This window comes from Aplidium turbinatum, chromosome 10 (genome assembly GCF_918807975.1).
Source record: "Aplidium turbinatum chromosome 10, kaAplTurb1.1, whole genome shotgun sequence".
In the NCBI taxonomy this organism is placed as follows: domain Eukaryota; kingdom Metazoa; phylum Chordata; class Ascidiacea; order Aplousobranchia; family Polyclinidae; genus Aplidium; species Aplidium turbinatum.
This window is the reverse complement of record NC_137481.1, coordinates 14,843,420-14,858,793: the sequence shown is the minus strand read 5'-3', so window position 1 is coordinate 14,858,793 and position 15,374 is coordinate 14,843,420. Positions and strand designations below refer to the sequence as shown.

The 15,374-nt window shown below is 38.0% G+C and overlaps 1 protein-coding gene across 4 annotated transcripts; it reads right to left on the bottom strand.

Annotated features, from left to right (window-relative positions):
* Window positions 1–7,936: 7,936 nt before the first annotated feature.
* On the bottom strand, window positions 7,937–15,150 carry LOC145778468 (uncharacterized). Of its 4 annotated transcripts, none has more exons than XM_082589946.1 (11): window positions 14,516–15,150; window positions 13,741–13,972; window positions 13,445–13,529; window positions 13,118–13,251; window positions 12,714–12,853; window positions 11,764–11,835; window positions 11,491–11,632; window positions 10,902–11,027; window positions 10,263–10,370; window positions 9,609–9,756; window positions 7,937–8,902 (listed from the first exon to the last, which is right to left on the bottom strand). In XM_082589946.1, exons 1-11 carry the CDS (start codon window positions 14,582–14,584, stop codon window positions 8,575–8,577), a joined length of 1,584 nt encoding a protein of 527 aa, XP_082446072.1. In that variant the 5' UTR covers window positions 14,585–15,150; the 3' UTR covers window positions 7,937–8,574. The 4 variants fall into 4 exon arrangements, with proteins under 4 accessions (XP_082446072.1, XP_082446073.1, XP_082446074.1 ...); XM_082589947.1 differs by having other exon boundaries at window positions 9,609–9,753; XM_082589948.1 differs by having other exon boundaries at window positions 13,741–13,921.
* Between the last annotated feature and the right edge of the window lie 224 nt (window positions 15,151–15,374).

Sequence of the window (15,374 nt, the reverse complement as noted above, 5' to 3'; positions counted from 1 at the left end):
CACACGAAAACAGAAGATCTTTTAACTATGACAAAATTACATCCAATTGCAGCAATAGCTAATAAAATCAAAAGTTTTAAAACTGTTCGGCCACACTAAAAGATCACAATTCGGAATCAGCAAAGTTTGCACAGAAGGAAAAGTATAAGGAAAAAGAAAACGTGGCAGACAACCAAAACGATGGCAAGACAACATCCAATCATGGACCGGACTCAACTTGGCGACACTGGGCGAGCTGGCTTAAAATCGCCACTCAATTCAATTAAATTTATTTTTCTTTGTCGGAAAACAACAGCAATGATAAAGTTACAAATAGTGAACGGGAACAAAACCAGCAAAAGGAAAAGGTGGCAAAACTACAAAAGTTTAAAACGTGCATGCGATGCAAATTTGAAGGTTACGTACACGAAAGTAAATTAAGCACGGCCACCAAACCTAACAGTTTAAAGTAGATGAATTAGTTGGAAGAACCAGTTGGCTCCACATACCTAAAGCAACTGGAGGTGTGCCAGTTGATGAAACCATGCGAGGACGACTGAACCTTACAACCAATATAAAAAAGAAAAATCAACAACACGAGCATTCAAGAAAAAACAATGAACACACGGCATATTATTACATATTTAACATATTACATATTATTTACATATTAAACATATTACATATACAAACAGGGCCTCTGAGAGAAATTTTCACTAGGGGTACGGAGAGTCATTCCGGGCCCCCCTCTCACTCCGGGCCCCCTTTGTCTTGGGCAAAACGTGTGATGTTTGCTTAGGCGTATTGCACACCATACAACATTTTACTGCAGAATTAGACATTTGTGCGCAATAATAGTATCAAGCTGCAATAAAACTATTCTTTAATTTTAATAGGCTATGCACAATAATACTGAATATGAAAGAGGATAAATTTGTCATTTTCCTCATATGATACAGGCCTACCCCGTAGCCGGTCGTTTGGTCGACAGGACATTTGGTTGACAAGACATTTGGTCGACAGGACATTTGGGTTAGAGTTAGGTTAGGGTTAAAGTTAGTTAACTAACCCTAAAATGAATCGTTCTGTCGACCTAACGTCCTGTCGACCAAATGACTGGGTACCGGCCTACCCTGCCCTGCTGCCAGATAAGATAAGACTGAGCATCATAAAATACAAGTTTGTAACAACAGAGAATGGCATTGGCCTACCCTAGATTAAATTCTATCCCATGCATCTGAATAATGACATAATGTAAGGTTTAAGTCGCCCCGATAGCTCACTTGGTTAGCGCGTGACTTCGTGAACGAAGAAGCTTCAAGATCAAGCGGTGCTGGTTCGACTTTCGGGGTGTGCGCTTGAGCAACGCATTCCAAGGACTCCTCTCCATTCAGTGGGACCTAATAGATGTAATAATTCCCAGGTAACAAGACTTCAACAATCGGAAATTTCACTCTGCCAATCTTCGTAACCGGCCTTGCTTCAAGAGCCTCTACAAGTATGCGAAACAACCAGGAATAGCCTATCAGGCTTTGTCAGTCCGAGGATAAAGAGTCAAAACCAAGCTTGCCCCCTTTTTCAAATAGTTTTTGAAAAACACAAAAAAGCCCAAAAACACCCGGGCATTAAAAAAAAACTAGCGGTTTGGGATTTATAAAAAAAAATTGCGGGTTTTTCTCAACCCTGCTTTTGCTACACTATACCCCTCCCCCCAGGACAGGAGAATAACCAACTTTTGTGATTTAATTTAGGGTGCTTTTAACAGAACATGTTTGCACGTAAGGCATTAAGTCACCACTTTAGACACCTAATTTCTTTCCGGGCCCTTTTGCTACATTACGGGCCCCCCAAGGACTAACGAATAACAACATTTATGCTTGAATTTAGTTGTTTAGGATGGTTTTAACCAAACATTTTTTCGCATAAACTATAAAATCACAATTTCGGGCCCCCCAACAACCACAGGCTTGGGCCCTCAAGGGTACGCCGTACCCTCCGTACCCCCCTCTCGTAGGCCCTGTATACAAAATACTATGTACAGTGCATCGTTTTAAGTAAAATGGAGTGTTCGCAGCAACGACAGTGGTGTGATATTGAATAGAAATTGATAACTGATGGGTACAGGAATTTAGATTAATTAACTTATTATTTGAGCATGATATTACACTGATGATCATGAATGATGAAAAATGTAGTGAAGATGATAATTATGAAAATGGTCTAGATGGCATGCGGGTGACTTCGGTATCGGAGCGGGATGGAGTTTCTTGAAATGAATTTCCAACCAAACTTCTGGAGAGTGATAGGCCTACAGCTTCATTGTTGAAGTACTCTTGCCAAATAAATCTACACAACAAAGTAACAGAGAGTTATAAGGTTCTGTGAACAAGTATATTATACGTAGTTCGGCTAATTAAAGGCGTATTGCATTGGTAACATATTAGCATCTAATAGCAGCCTATTGAAACTGAACAGTTTAAGGTGGTGATGGCAGATGTATGACATTGACAGTTGTAATAAGCTAAGCAGATACTAGGTGTCAAACAGTAGTACTTGAAAGATTAAATGTACAGAAGTGGTATCTATTACACAATGGAGTATGGACGTATGCTAATCGGTTTGAGTTTTTGTTTGCAGATGGGTTTTCAGCTTGCTGCTGAATAATGAAAAGGTTTCGATTTCAGTAATGTGTTTAGGGAGATCGTTCCAGACTTTAACTCCACTAAATTGTTGGGTTAACTTTTTTGAGTAATAGGGGAGAAAAAATCGATTGCTACTTCTAGTTGATATGTGATGCAAGTTGCTATTAAGTTGAAATAGTGAGTTAAAGTTTTTAGGCAGTTGATTATGTTTTAAAAACCATAGACAGACAATCGATAACAACTTAATAACATTGAATTGCATAATTCAAAATTAATACAGAAATGAAATAGATACATAATTTCGAACGTTTTCGGCAAAACTTTCTGCCCTCTTCAGGAAAATATCTTAATTCATCTAAACAAAACAATTATTCGTGAAATGTTAATAATAAATGACTGAAATTCAATAAAACTGCACTGACCTGCGTACAAGCAACAACTGACGAACAAACACAAAAGGTGGTAGCAATCTGTCATAATTATGCGGGAGTGTGGTCATGAGACGAGATAGTGAGCGGACAACATAACATAAAATAAACGTAAGCTAATACAAATTCAACAAAAAAGATGCCCCTCCAGCGAATAATTGTTTGTTGAGCCTGGGGTTGTGCTGCTTTATTTGGAGTGCCTCATGAATTTTAGTTTCAAACTCCGATTGACAGTTGCGAATTATTTTGAATGAATCTAATGTAAATTTGATGTTGGAACAAATACTGCAGTCATAAATGTGGTCTTTGATTGCACTGTGCACTGTCTGTTAAATTTAGGTGTTCCGTTGATTATGTTTTAGTTTAAACATGAATTTGCCAGTTTCGATGGTATAAAGGTTATCAATTGTGAAAAAACTGTCGACATTGTATTGTGGTTCATGCCTAGTGATCATTTTTATGAATTTGTTGCAAATTTTTTGCAGTTTGTTTACAATGGTAACTCTTGGAAGCAAATAACTCATGCTGATGAGCAATCTGCTGCAGGCGGAGATAATGACTGATGATGATCCATAAACAAAAAATATACAGGGTTTACTTTCTTTAATCGTGCTTGGAATGATACCTTTAACTTTCCCAGATAACTTATGTTGGATACAACATCCTATGCCTGGCCAACACAGATTTTGAAGTTAAGGTTCAGTTGTCAAGCAAAAATAGTTCCCGCTTAGCTAAAACAGCGCCAATTTTCAAGTTGAAACTATCAATACAATCGAAACCGTTCAGTGATACAGAAATCATTTTAGCTTCAGATTTTACGTTTTGAAGCTGTTCAACATCGCCTACCTTAACACGAAAATGATTTGTTTTTGATGAGAAGCATCGAGAGTGACATTTACAATGATTGAGAAATACTTGGAACTACGCACTTCATTTAAGAATTTGTTGATTATTTAGTTGGTACATTTTTACTTTAGTACTAAAAATGGGCCCCCCTCAAAAGTGCAAAAACAAAAAACTATTCGTTTTTCCTTTACAATGTTTTGCTAGGGGGGAAACTGGCCCGACTTCCCCCCCCTCTCGGAGCCACTGCCTACAGTACCGTACACACAAATAAAAAGGCAACAGTACACACACAGTTATAATACCAACCTGGAAGTAGCCTAATAATCTGCAGCATTATACTGTACGTGCAATCGTGCATATGTAATGATATCATTGTTTTAACCATAGAAAATAATTATATTGATTGATAGATTGCTCCACCAATCAAACGCAACCACACCCACACGTGCTGCCCAATAGTGGGCTCAACCGCTCAACAGAAAAGTTTGAAGATTGGATTTCGTCACTGAGCTATCAAAGATAATAATCAAACTAGTGCGTATCAAATGAGTGAAGACCTTTTTTTGGAATTCCCTCTCTGATTTGGCGTTTTCGCTATCTTTTCAAAGAAATTTGGCTTTCAAAAGTGGGTGGGCCAGGCCCACCCAGAAAATAAAGTAGGTGGGCCCAGGCTCACGTGGTTCCTCGTGCCTGCTGGGTAGGCTACTGCCACTGTAGGTCTGCAAACCCAGACGGTTTATCGTGTGCTAGTATTGTAACACTAGTTTAAAATATAAACTACACAAACTTTTTGCAACTTTCGTAATTAGATTAGTAGGCCTACTTTATAAACTCTTCAACAGGCTGAGTAGTTTATTGTAGCCTAACCAGTACTGACATAATTTTTTTTAAGAACTAAAGGTCTATTATTTCTGCAACAGCCTTTTAAAAGAGTAATAAAACTGATCAGATAACTAAAACTGATCATGCACCGTAGCCTATACAGCATGGTTGAGACGTGCATACTGCATAGCCGAAGGAGATGGGGGCGGTCCCTCCCCCGCTAAAAAAACGTCGCGAATTTAAGTAAAAATGTATTATCATCGATTTTGGAAACCATTGCTTGTGGTATTGCAATGTGGTATTGCAATGATAAGTTTCGATTCAACATTTGCAAAATTTAGGGGAAAGCGGGGCAAAATGGACATACGGGGCAAAACGGACACCCCGTTATTTTTATACTGAAAGGACTGATGGTTCCGTTTTGTTTTGCGCAACAGCTGGAATTAAGTCCGATAAATCGTGTGTAAATGTTTAGCAACAGTGCTGCCAGTTTTAAGCAACTGATAGTCCGAAGCTCGTTTTGCATTGGTTTTTCAAAAAGAAGTACGTTAGGTTGAGTAGGTGTTCTGAGGAGATTTGTATACCGTTTGGATTTTTTTTTAAATTTGGTCAAACTAGCATTAATTCTGCGTGTGTGTAGCAAAAAAATATTGTTTTAAGTTTATTAGTAATGCCAGAAGAACCATTTTTTTTTGCTGACTTCATTGGGGCAAAACGGACATGTGCTGCTTGGGGCAAAACGGACACACTCAGCAAGTTCTTGGTTTTTAGAATGCCGGTTTAAAACACGTGATATCTCATGTTTGATTGCATATTTTATCAATAAAGCCCGAAAATTTGCACATGTAATGCATGTAATGCACATGCCATCATGGTGACCTTGTTTTTTTCTTATTGACAATTTTATTCTTTGGTAAATATGGTTCATAAAAATTAGCCGTCATTCGCGTTTCTTCTTTGCAAGTAAAAACAAATTTTAGTCAGAAAAGCATCCTAAGAGTGAGATTCATTTGCTAAGAACCAGCCTTTTATACTAAAAACATAATAAAAACTAAAAACATCACACCCTGACCGTTTTGCCCCATGGCTGGGGCAAAACGGTCACCAAAGCAAAAAAAAAGAATTGCAAATAATTATTGATCTGAATAAATAATCATGTTTTAAACATTGCAAATGTGTTCTTGTTTGGTGCCTCAATGTACCTAACGCATTAAACGCAAAATATTGTAAACAGAAATTAAATTAAAGAACTTTAAAATAAACATGTCCGTTTTGCCCTGCCTTCCCCTAAGTGTGGAAGAGCACGATAAGTGAGCAGAGGTAAGCTACATTTCCATTTTTTCGAGGGTAGGATTTAAAAGTCTGCTGGGTAGGCTAGCCTAACCTTATGAGTTTTTGTTTTTTTATTGCTTTTTTCTCTGTATCCTACTAAGTAGGCCTACTAATGCACTTATTAATCAAATCGTTTCGGCAAAAATGTCTAGTTGTTTGGACAAAACAATTTTATCATGAGTTTTCAACATTTTACCAGTTTAAAAACTTTGTATAGTGCTGTATTTTGAACTAGGCTACATTAACATGTTTCTTGGATTGTAAAATGTAGCATCATCAATTTTAGAAGCTTTTGTATTTGATATTGCAATTTGGCTGAATGTTAAGCTTCGATTCAGTATCTGCGTTAAGTGTTAAAGCATTATCTGGTTTTTAGAGGAATACATTTCCAAAAATATACTCGTTATGGCTCTCTTACCTAAAAAGTTTCCCGATCCCTGCATTAGACTATAACATTACCTCATATTTGCAAAGATAAAATTTGGGCAAAATTTTTACCCCCAAAAATGTTTTACTCTCCTATGGTTGGATGGCCATCAATTTAATCTTTGAAGACTATTATGATTTTTCTACGACTGCGCTTTGCCCAATATGACTTTGAATGTAAGGTCTCACATCTTTCAAGGTCTTTTTATAATCTTTGATCTAAAAGCTGTGGCTAAGCTTTTTCTTAAAATATACGTAGGCTACACTTCAAATGAATTTGTTGTACAATAAAATATAACTTAAATACGGCAGCTTAAATTCGTTTGGCACGTCGTTAATTTAAATTGAAGCCTCTCTACCAGCTACTTTTTTTCATTTGGGGTGTAGGCGTCTCTGACGTGCACCCTTTTATACTTTTCAGAAGTAAATATGAGATGACCAACGTTATGTAGGCTATGAAACGCTTTCCAGTTCAAAATATGCAAAAAAAAATCTTTTTGCAAAATCAGTGATAATCGACCCATCTCGTGCAAACTCAACCATGCAAAAAAGCAAATCCCTTAAGCAAACACAACATGCAGTCAGGGCCGGATTTAGCTGATGGGGGGCCCGGGCACTTTTAGATCGGGGGGCCGCCGTGCAAAAACCATCTCTACGTCTTCAGTAGCATCAGTCCAGTACTGCACAGCATTTTGCAGAAACTTTAAAGGCCAAAAGGAAAAAAATAAACACAAAAGCACATTTTTTCCACTTAGGGGGGCCCTTCAAAAGTCGGGGGGCCCGGGGCAACTGCCCCCCCTCTAAATCCGGGCCTGCATGCAGTTGTTTGTAACGCATGAGCGAATGTAAACGTGGTTAAGATTTTTTTCAGCTGCAATAGATCATTGCAACCTAATTCTAAGACCAGTTCAGTAGCCGATAGGATATCGACTTGGCTCTGTAGTGTTGATAAATCTGGGATCATACCATAGTTATAACCTTGATATTTCATATAATTCAGAAAAAATTTAACCCAGCCTTATTGGTTTTGAATTTTATCCCTCGGATTGACAAAACCTTGATTGGTTATTCCTGGTAGTTTCGCTCGCATACTTGTGGAAGCTCTTGACGCAGGGCCGATTACCGAGATTGGCAGAGTGAAGTTTTCCGATTGTTGAAGTGTTGTTGCCGGCGAATTATTCCATTCACTAGGTGCCGCTGAATGGAGAGCAGTCCTGAAATGCGTTGCTCAAGCGCACACCCCGAGAGTTAAACCAACACCGCGTGATCTTGAGCCGGGCGCGTAACCACTGAGCTAACTGGGCGGACACTACAAAACGTCCCTGCAACTTCAAAATCATTGTGTCCCTTAGACGCTACGCTACTGGTAGGCTACATGCACAGACAAGGGTACAAGTACGTTTAGTTTCCTAAGTTTTCACCTTAAAGATCGAAAAGTATAGCCCACTTCACAACTTCTCCTGAGAAATTACGTTTATTCGCATATTGTCAAAGAAAATGACCTAACAAATACCAGAATACCTACTATAGTGGCAGAATATCTCATGTAACCAATTACTTCGGCAAAACAATTAATGATTTTGGTGGGAGATAGAAAATCAAAGAATGACATACGTAAAGTGCAGTTGAATGAAGCGTGAATAGGATTGCATCACTTTCAGTCCGCGTCATGTTACCTCATTTTGACGCTTTAGAAAAGTTTATCAACGTATCATCTTCATTGACGCCGGATTTTGTTTACGCTTTTAAAACACCCGGATGTTACTTCAATTCTCCTTACAGGAGAATATCTTAGTAAACCGTACGAGGTTTAACAGATAATCTCTATTTCAAGTAAAACACAACGAATGGCCTACAGATCACCGTCTAAGACGGTAAAATACCTTGAGATCGGTCATTAAAATATCTACCAGGTTTTAATAGCGGTCTACAAAACCAGCATGAAAAAAAATTTCTTCGTGCTTTCTCGCAATCAACTAGTAATTGGTACAGTGATGAAAATAGAAGAGAAAACCGCACCTTGCTAGCTGAAAAGAAATGCTAAGAACAAAAAAGTAGGACTGACCGAAGCTCTGCACGCTAACGAAAGTAAATCGCTTTCAGTCCGAATCCAAATCCGAATCTGAAAGCTGACTGCTGTCCGACGGAGAGGAATTGGACGAAGATACAACTTTAGTGTTTTCTTCTCTCATCTTGTCTTGTTGAAACGAACGCCGTAAAACAGGTCCAGATGACGACCATGCTGATAGAGCATCACGAAAAGCCATTTCTCTGTGCGAGGGAGATGGCACACCAAGAAGACCTTTTCTCTTGTTGCTCATAAAGAATTCTCGAATTTCCGCTTCAGTAAGTGGAGATTCGTCACTTCCGGCACCGTCACCTTCAGCTCCTTCATCAGCTTGAGTCCAACCCATCTCACGAAGTAATCTAGAAACAAACAAAAGTGAGTGGGGGCTTTTTCAGAATGTAACATAATGTTACTACTCCTCAGTGCAACTGTGCGTGTTTAACACTAGAAAAAGCAAAAAAGTTCAAGAAAACAACTACTACGCAATGCTAGCCGAGATCGCTTAGTAATAGAAGAAAGACTTATGATGTCAGATCTAGATTGCGGTACAATTAATTTGGTAAGAAAGTTATGCTGGTAAATGTAGTCCCATACTCAGTTACTGAGATTTAGGGAATGAGAAAGATAAAGTTCTCACTTCTCATCACACTAGGTCTTCGGCACTAACGAGAGTACCCAGACAGCAAAATCTATCATTTTTACATTGATTAAACGTCTGCAGATGACGAATTTTGCTCTCTGGGTAGGGTCGCCAGTTGCTTTCTCACGACCGCCTTTTCTTCAGCAACTAAGACCACGCAATGCATTACACCCTGGGTACAGGTAAACGGTGTCTATTAACAATCAGCTTAAGCTGGGTGTTGAACCAGGTGTGCATTATTGAAAAGCCAACGTTATGCCGGTGTTAGAAGATTAAGCCATAGCAATCATAACACCACTTTTGACCAATACCGAGTGTATACGCTATACGTAATAATACAAAATCATGTGCAATCCAATCGACATTATAACATTTATTAAAATATAACATAAGCTGGGGTTGGTAGCATAGTATCGATTGATCACCTGTGTTCTGCTTCCAGAGAACTGGACAATGGCGGATCGTTTGATTTGCAACTCTTCGCTGAAACGTGATCAAGTTCATCGGGCGTGTGCCTGTCGTCGTTCCACCAATCTGTGGCTTCTTTGTTATGGTCAGCAAGGTTGTCTTCTGCTGTAGAGGAGTTGCCGTCAAACGATTGAATGACAGTTACCTAGCTAACGTCTAGTATGACATTCTATCGTTTTGCGGCATTCAGACTTATGCAAGGCAGTTGAATATTCAAACAGAAGATAAGAAAGTCAATCTTTCGGATTTGCCTTCAAAAGTGCTGACGTCATACCAAGGCAGCCGCTCTACAGGGGAGTCGAACCAAAGTCCTCTGGAGTTGTTGGGTGATATAGTCATTCCCATACAGCAAAATGTGTCTTTTTTACATTGATTCAACGTATGCAGACATTGATTCAACGTATGCAGACATTGATTTAACGTATGCAGACATTGATTCAACGTATGCAGACATTGATTCAACGTATGCAGACATTGATTCAACGTATGTGGACGTTGAATCAATGTAAAAATGACGGATTTTCTTGTCTGGGTTGGTCATTACTCGACCACTTTCGATTATTTCAAATTAAAAAGAAAACAAGTTATTGGCCAACAAAAATGTAACTTGCCATCGCCAAGTCTATCATATTCCATTTCTTGTTCTTCCAGTTCGGGCTTGGTATCATTGCACGCATTTGATTGGTCGGCAGGTTCGAAAGAGTCGTAAAGTGAAAAATCTTAAACGTAATTCGAAGGAAAAAGCACGTCAGTGAAAAATCGTGATTTTATAAAATATTTGGAAATTTCGGCTTCGCCAATATAGAAGCTTAAGTGAACCGAGAGCACTTGCAGACTTGTGCACGATTCACAAATACAGTTTGGTTGGCTTTTCTACAAAGTGAGAAAACCCGTACCAACCAGAATATTGTAACAAGCCGGTATTTAGAGTCTTGCTCTGGTTATGTCTATGTGAAGGTGGCAGTAGACATGTGCTATACGATTCGCGCCGCAAGAACAGGACGAAGACACGCACATACGACACGTGCAATACTTTGATTTTTTGTCGCATCTAAGCAGGCTTACGCTCGGTGGATGAAGATTTAGAGTAACTAAAAGCAAAGGTGGCACAGCGACGAGTTACTGCAGGTGTTCTCGTTATTTGGTCACGCAGTCGACAGAAACTCAATGAATCTTTAACATGTTTCACGCATGGTCACATAGGCGGGATCAGATGAGTGGAACCCTTTGCTAAATACTGTACAACATACCACTAGAAGTGCTGTCGTGATCGTGTTCCGATGCTTCGCATTGCGTCATAATAGGTTGAGTAAGGAATCGAGCCTTTATCAAATCGTCGTTTTCCTGTCGCAATTCCTTAAGAAATACATTCTTTCCTGAAACAAAATCGTCAGAATATCGAGGATCACTGGTTAAGTTAGGCAAGCTTTTAACGCACGCACAGCTTGTTAGACAACCCTGTATCTTACACCGTAATACAAAACATGAATATATCTTCATGGTTTATCGCATGATCCGGCCTAGAATTAAACTCATAACTGTCATTTAAAATCAAATAAAATATCACTGTGTCTGTTGCAGTTTTTTTTTGCGTTTGGTTTCATTCTACTAGATTTCTATTCACTCCAGGAAACCTTCTTCGAAATAATTTTTCCATCAGTGATGGAAAATTGGAGACAGTGAAGCGCCAATTTAACAGCCAAACAAAAAATAAACTTTGCACTGTTAAAAATGGAATTTCCAACGAATTAACAACCCGATCCAAAAACAGAAAAAACACGGGTGACAGAGTTGATGAACAAAACCATATAAATCTTTAAAGCAGAGCAAACTAATAACCTTTTCTGTGTCGTTTCACGGCCGGCATCACTTGGGATTCCTCGGAGGTAGAGGCAGGAAAAGGAGGAGGAGGAGTAATAACTGCCTCTCGATTTTTGATTATATGCAGAGGCATGGGGGAACTTGCTTTTCTGGGTTGTATCTAAAAAAAAGAACATCTTAATAAGCATAAGATACGCAAGTCCGGCAACTAAATAATTATTCGTTATGTACAACATGAGCTAATAATGGCAAGAAACGTTGTTGAAGTTGTTAAGAAACTTGGACTCGTACATTTGCACTGTTTCCTGTCTTTGTCTCGCTGTGTGATCCTGCGGGCACGCTAACAGTCCGTCGGTATGGCTGCTGCAATGCAAAAATACGAACATTAAAGACTTACACAATGGAAGCAAATATTGGAATAATCTTTGTTTGCTATTGAGGGAACAATGCGCCAGCTAGTTGACTTGCTGACAGCAACAAAGGCTCATAAAATATTCTATGAATTCTATAAAATACTACTTAAGTTTGATGACACCCGGCCAGGAAACATAAGCACTTTGACACAGTATTTGTTCATGTGGAGAAAAGGCTTATTAAAACCTTAGTTTATAGAAACAAACAGCATTGTCTGTTCACTGTTCACCAAATTAGCTCTGCAGCATTTTAAGTTCTTAGCTATGTATTGGTGGCAAAAGCTGCCAGTGTTATACCGTAAAACACAGCAGCCGTTTTGGGGAGGAATTGTTCCAAAGACAATTAAAAAATGAAAAAATAATAATTAAAAAAACTCCCAACGGAATAAACCGCACATGATGGTGCGGTTGGTGCTCTACTATGTCAATTGTCAATGTGAGGCATTGTAGAATATCACTCAGATACAAATATATATTCAGTTCGAATGCCATTTAAATTGGATGTAGCACAAACAAGAGCAAGTGTTTCAGGCTGGGGGGCAAAAAAAATTGTTAGATTTAAATGAAAGGCAATAGCATCAAAATCTTAAAATTCCCTGCTAATTCCTTCGCATGCCGGATTAATCAGTAAAAGAGCAGATCTGGCCCGCGGGCCGTGATCTATCTACCCCTGATGTAGCACCCAATGACTATAATGGTGATGACGTCCTTTTACTGACACACAATTCGCAGCATGACGCATTGTTTCTTGTTAATTCAAACAAAAAGGCAATATTCGAAATAAGATAGCACTTTCAAGTTGCGACAGAACTTGTATCAACCACTTACTTTTGCAAAACAAGCGTTCGATTTCGGGACGAAATTTCTGTATATGCTGCTGGTGCTCTGCGGCGGCTTCAAGACAACTCCGGCGGCTTCAGAACCACCCGTGGCGTCGTTATGATTGGACTTTATGTTAAGAGGTTTACCTGTAAAAATACGTCTTGTATTTTAAGGTTTTGACTTAAAAAAAACAAACTATTGATTTGTTTTCTTAGTTATTGCTTCTGATTATAAGGTATATCTCCCATTCTTAACATTCTTAAACAAAGCATTATTACTAATATTCCAAACAGCAAAATTTGTCATTTTCACATTGATTCAATGTCTGCAGATGTTCAAACAATGTAAAAATAACGGATTTTGTTGTCTAGGGTATGTTATTTCTCAAAAAGCTGCTAGTTGGTACTTACTCCACATGTTGTTTGGTTGATTTGCTACAGAAGTAGGTTGCGACAATCTTGATCCATTATTTTCCAAAATAGGAAACTCTGCATCTAATGCATTGACTTTTGTGGAAGATACATCATACGCGACATGCTGAACACTGAAAAAATGTAACATTGTGTAACTAATTTCATCGAAACTAACTTTGCAGCCGTCTTGTTATGACGATCAACCAGGTCACGCAATCAACAAAATTACTAAAAACCACAAATGAAGTTTGATGATGCATAGTAGCCTAGTACGATTTACTAGATACCGCAAGTTAAAAGACTGTTGAGTACTCAGTTACTCACCCTTTCCCATTGTGCACACTTGAAAATGACCATTTGTTAGAGATTTTCGAAGAACTTGGCCATTCATCTTTTTTTCCAATAAAACCTTTGCACAAAAAGTTATATTTTAAACAATGAAACAAAGTCGTGTATTCAAGCTACTCGAGACAGAATTATGTAAACCACAAATTTTTACCCTTTCTTCATACTTTATCCTTTCTGTATCTTTTTAAACGTTAAAAGAATATATTTACAAGAAGAAATATACACTGCAAAACAAATTAAAAATTAAATAAATACGTAGATTTTGTGCTGACCTTCTAAACCAACAATAGGCCAAGGCCTATCATTGTCTACAGAATGATGTCGACCTAGACGTATGTGGGATAAATCAGAATTTGTAAACTCCGTTGAGTTAGTTGGTGAGCGGTGAGAAGGACTTTTGCTTCGAAAGGACAGTTTCTGATGAACAAGATTTTTATTTGGTAAGTTTCCGCACTGCAAGAGCAATGAGGATGGTGACGAAACTCCTGAGGTTCTTTCTGATTTCTACACCAAAATACAACACAATTAGGAAAAAAACTATCAACCGAGAAAGACCTCTTGGTGCTTTTTTTGTCATTTTTGTTGTACAAATTAGGTTTTTGTCATTAGAGTGTGGTAGTAGTACGATATGTATATACTTCTTGTATTTTGCCAACAATATCAAATGACATTATATAATAAATCTACAAAAAAAATGACTAGAAAATATTGAAAAATCTTTTTATGGTACTCACACCAGTAAATTTATAGCATTATATGATATATTAAACTATTTATCCCAAGAAGAGTTTTTGACGTAACGATGTCTGCTAAACGTAATATATATATAGTTACGCCATTTGATAGTATACAGCAGTTACAAGGCAGTACATACTACATTGGTTAAAATTTTTGACAGCATTTAAATACTGGTATGCGAGGTTATTAGACAAAAGGTTTAACAAAAAAAATTAGATGTATTATATGTGTAATATTTGTACAAAAAACTTCAAGAATTACGGGATACATTATTAAAATACATTTTATCCACCCTAACTGATTACATACCTTATGCTTATCGTTAAATTTCAACCAAGCAGGGGTAAAGTCTGTTGAAGACGGGGGAACCCGTGCCATGCTCAAGCATGGGGCATGGCCACCCCACTAGTGAACAGATTTTCAAGAAAGTGGTTTGGTTGACCTCAAAGTGATACCACTAAAATTGATAGTGAAGAATAGGGCTAACTTTCTTGAAACAGAACGAAGTCTTTGAAATGGTATTTAGAGTATCCAGTTGTCACAATCATATAAAACAAGGCTCTTATAAAAAAATTGGGTTGAAAGCAACAAGTCGAAGAAACTGTTCAAGTGCTGTGGTCAGCTTGTATCTTGGTTTCAGCAAATGTTGGCAAAGTGTGCTTGAAACGGCAACATTCACTTTTTTCAGCAAAATATGTTATGCAACAAGATCCTTTGAGTGATTCTCTTATGCAGTATCTTCACTTAATGGGCAGAAAACTTTTCATGAAACGTTTTTACTCATTCTCCAAAGATGGTTGTATTCATTATAAACTATTATATGAATCGTAGAGTTCGTGCAGACTGTTACAAAACTTTAATGCAGCATAGACTTTAGGTAAGAATCCCTTGAAGATTTTAAATCAATTTAACAAGCAATTGAGGCTGATCAACAAGACTTAAGGTGTGACCTGTAATATAATTTAAACTTAATTCTCATATTTGAAAAGACGTAAGGAATTGGGTTGTCCTCAAATTAAAATGCACTGCAAAAAAGAAGTATAATCGATTTGGTAGTTTCAAATTACAATTTTTTTAAAAAAGCGCTTCCTGGCTGTGTCAAACCGATACCCTTTGGAACCTCAACCGTAGACACAATGCACAAGCCAATAATTCTCTGAAAAAAAAA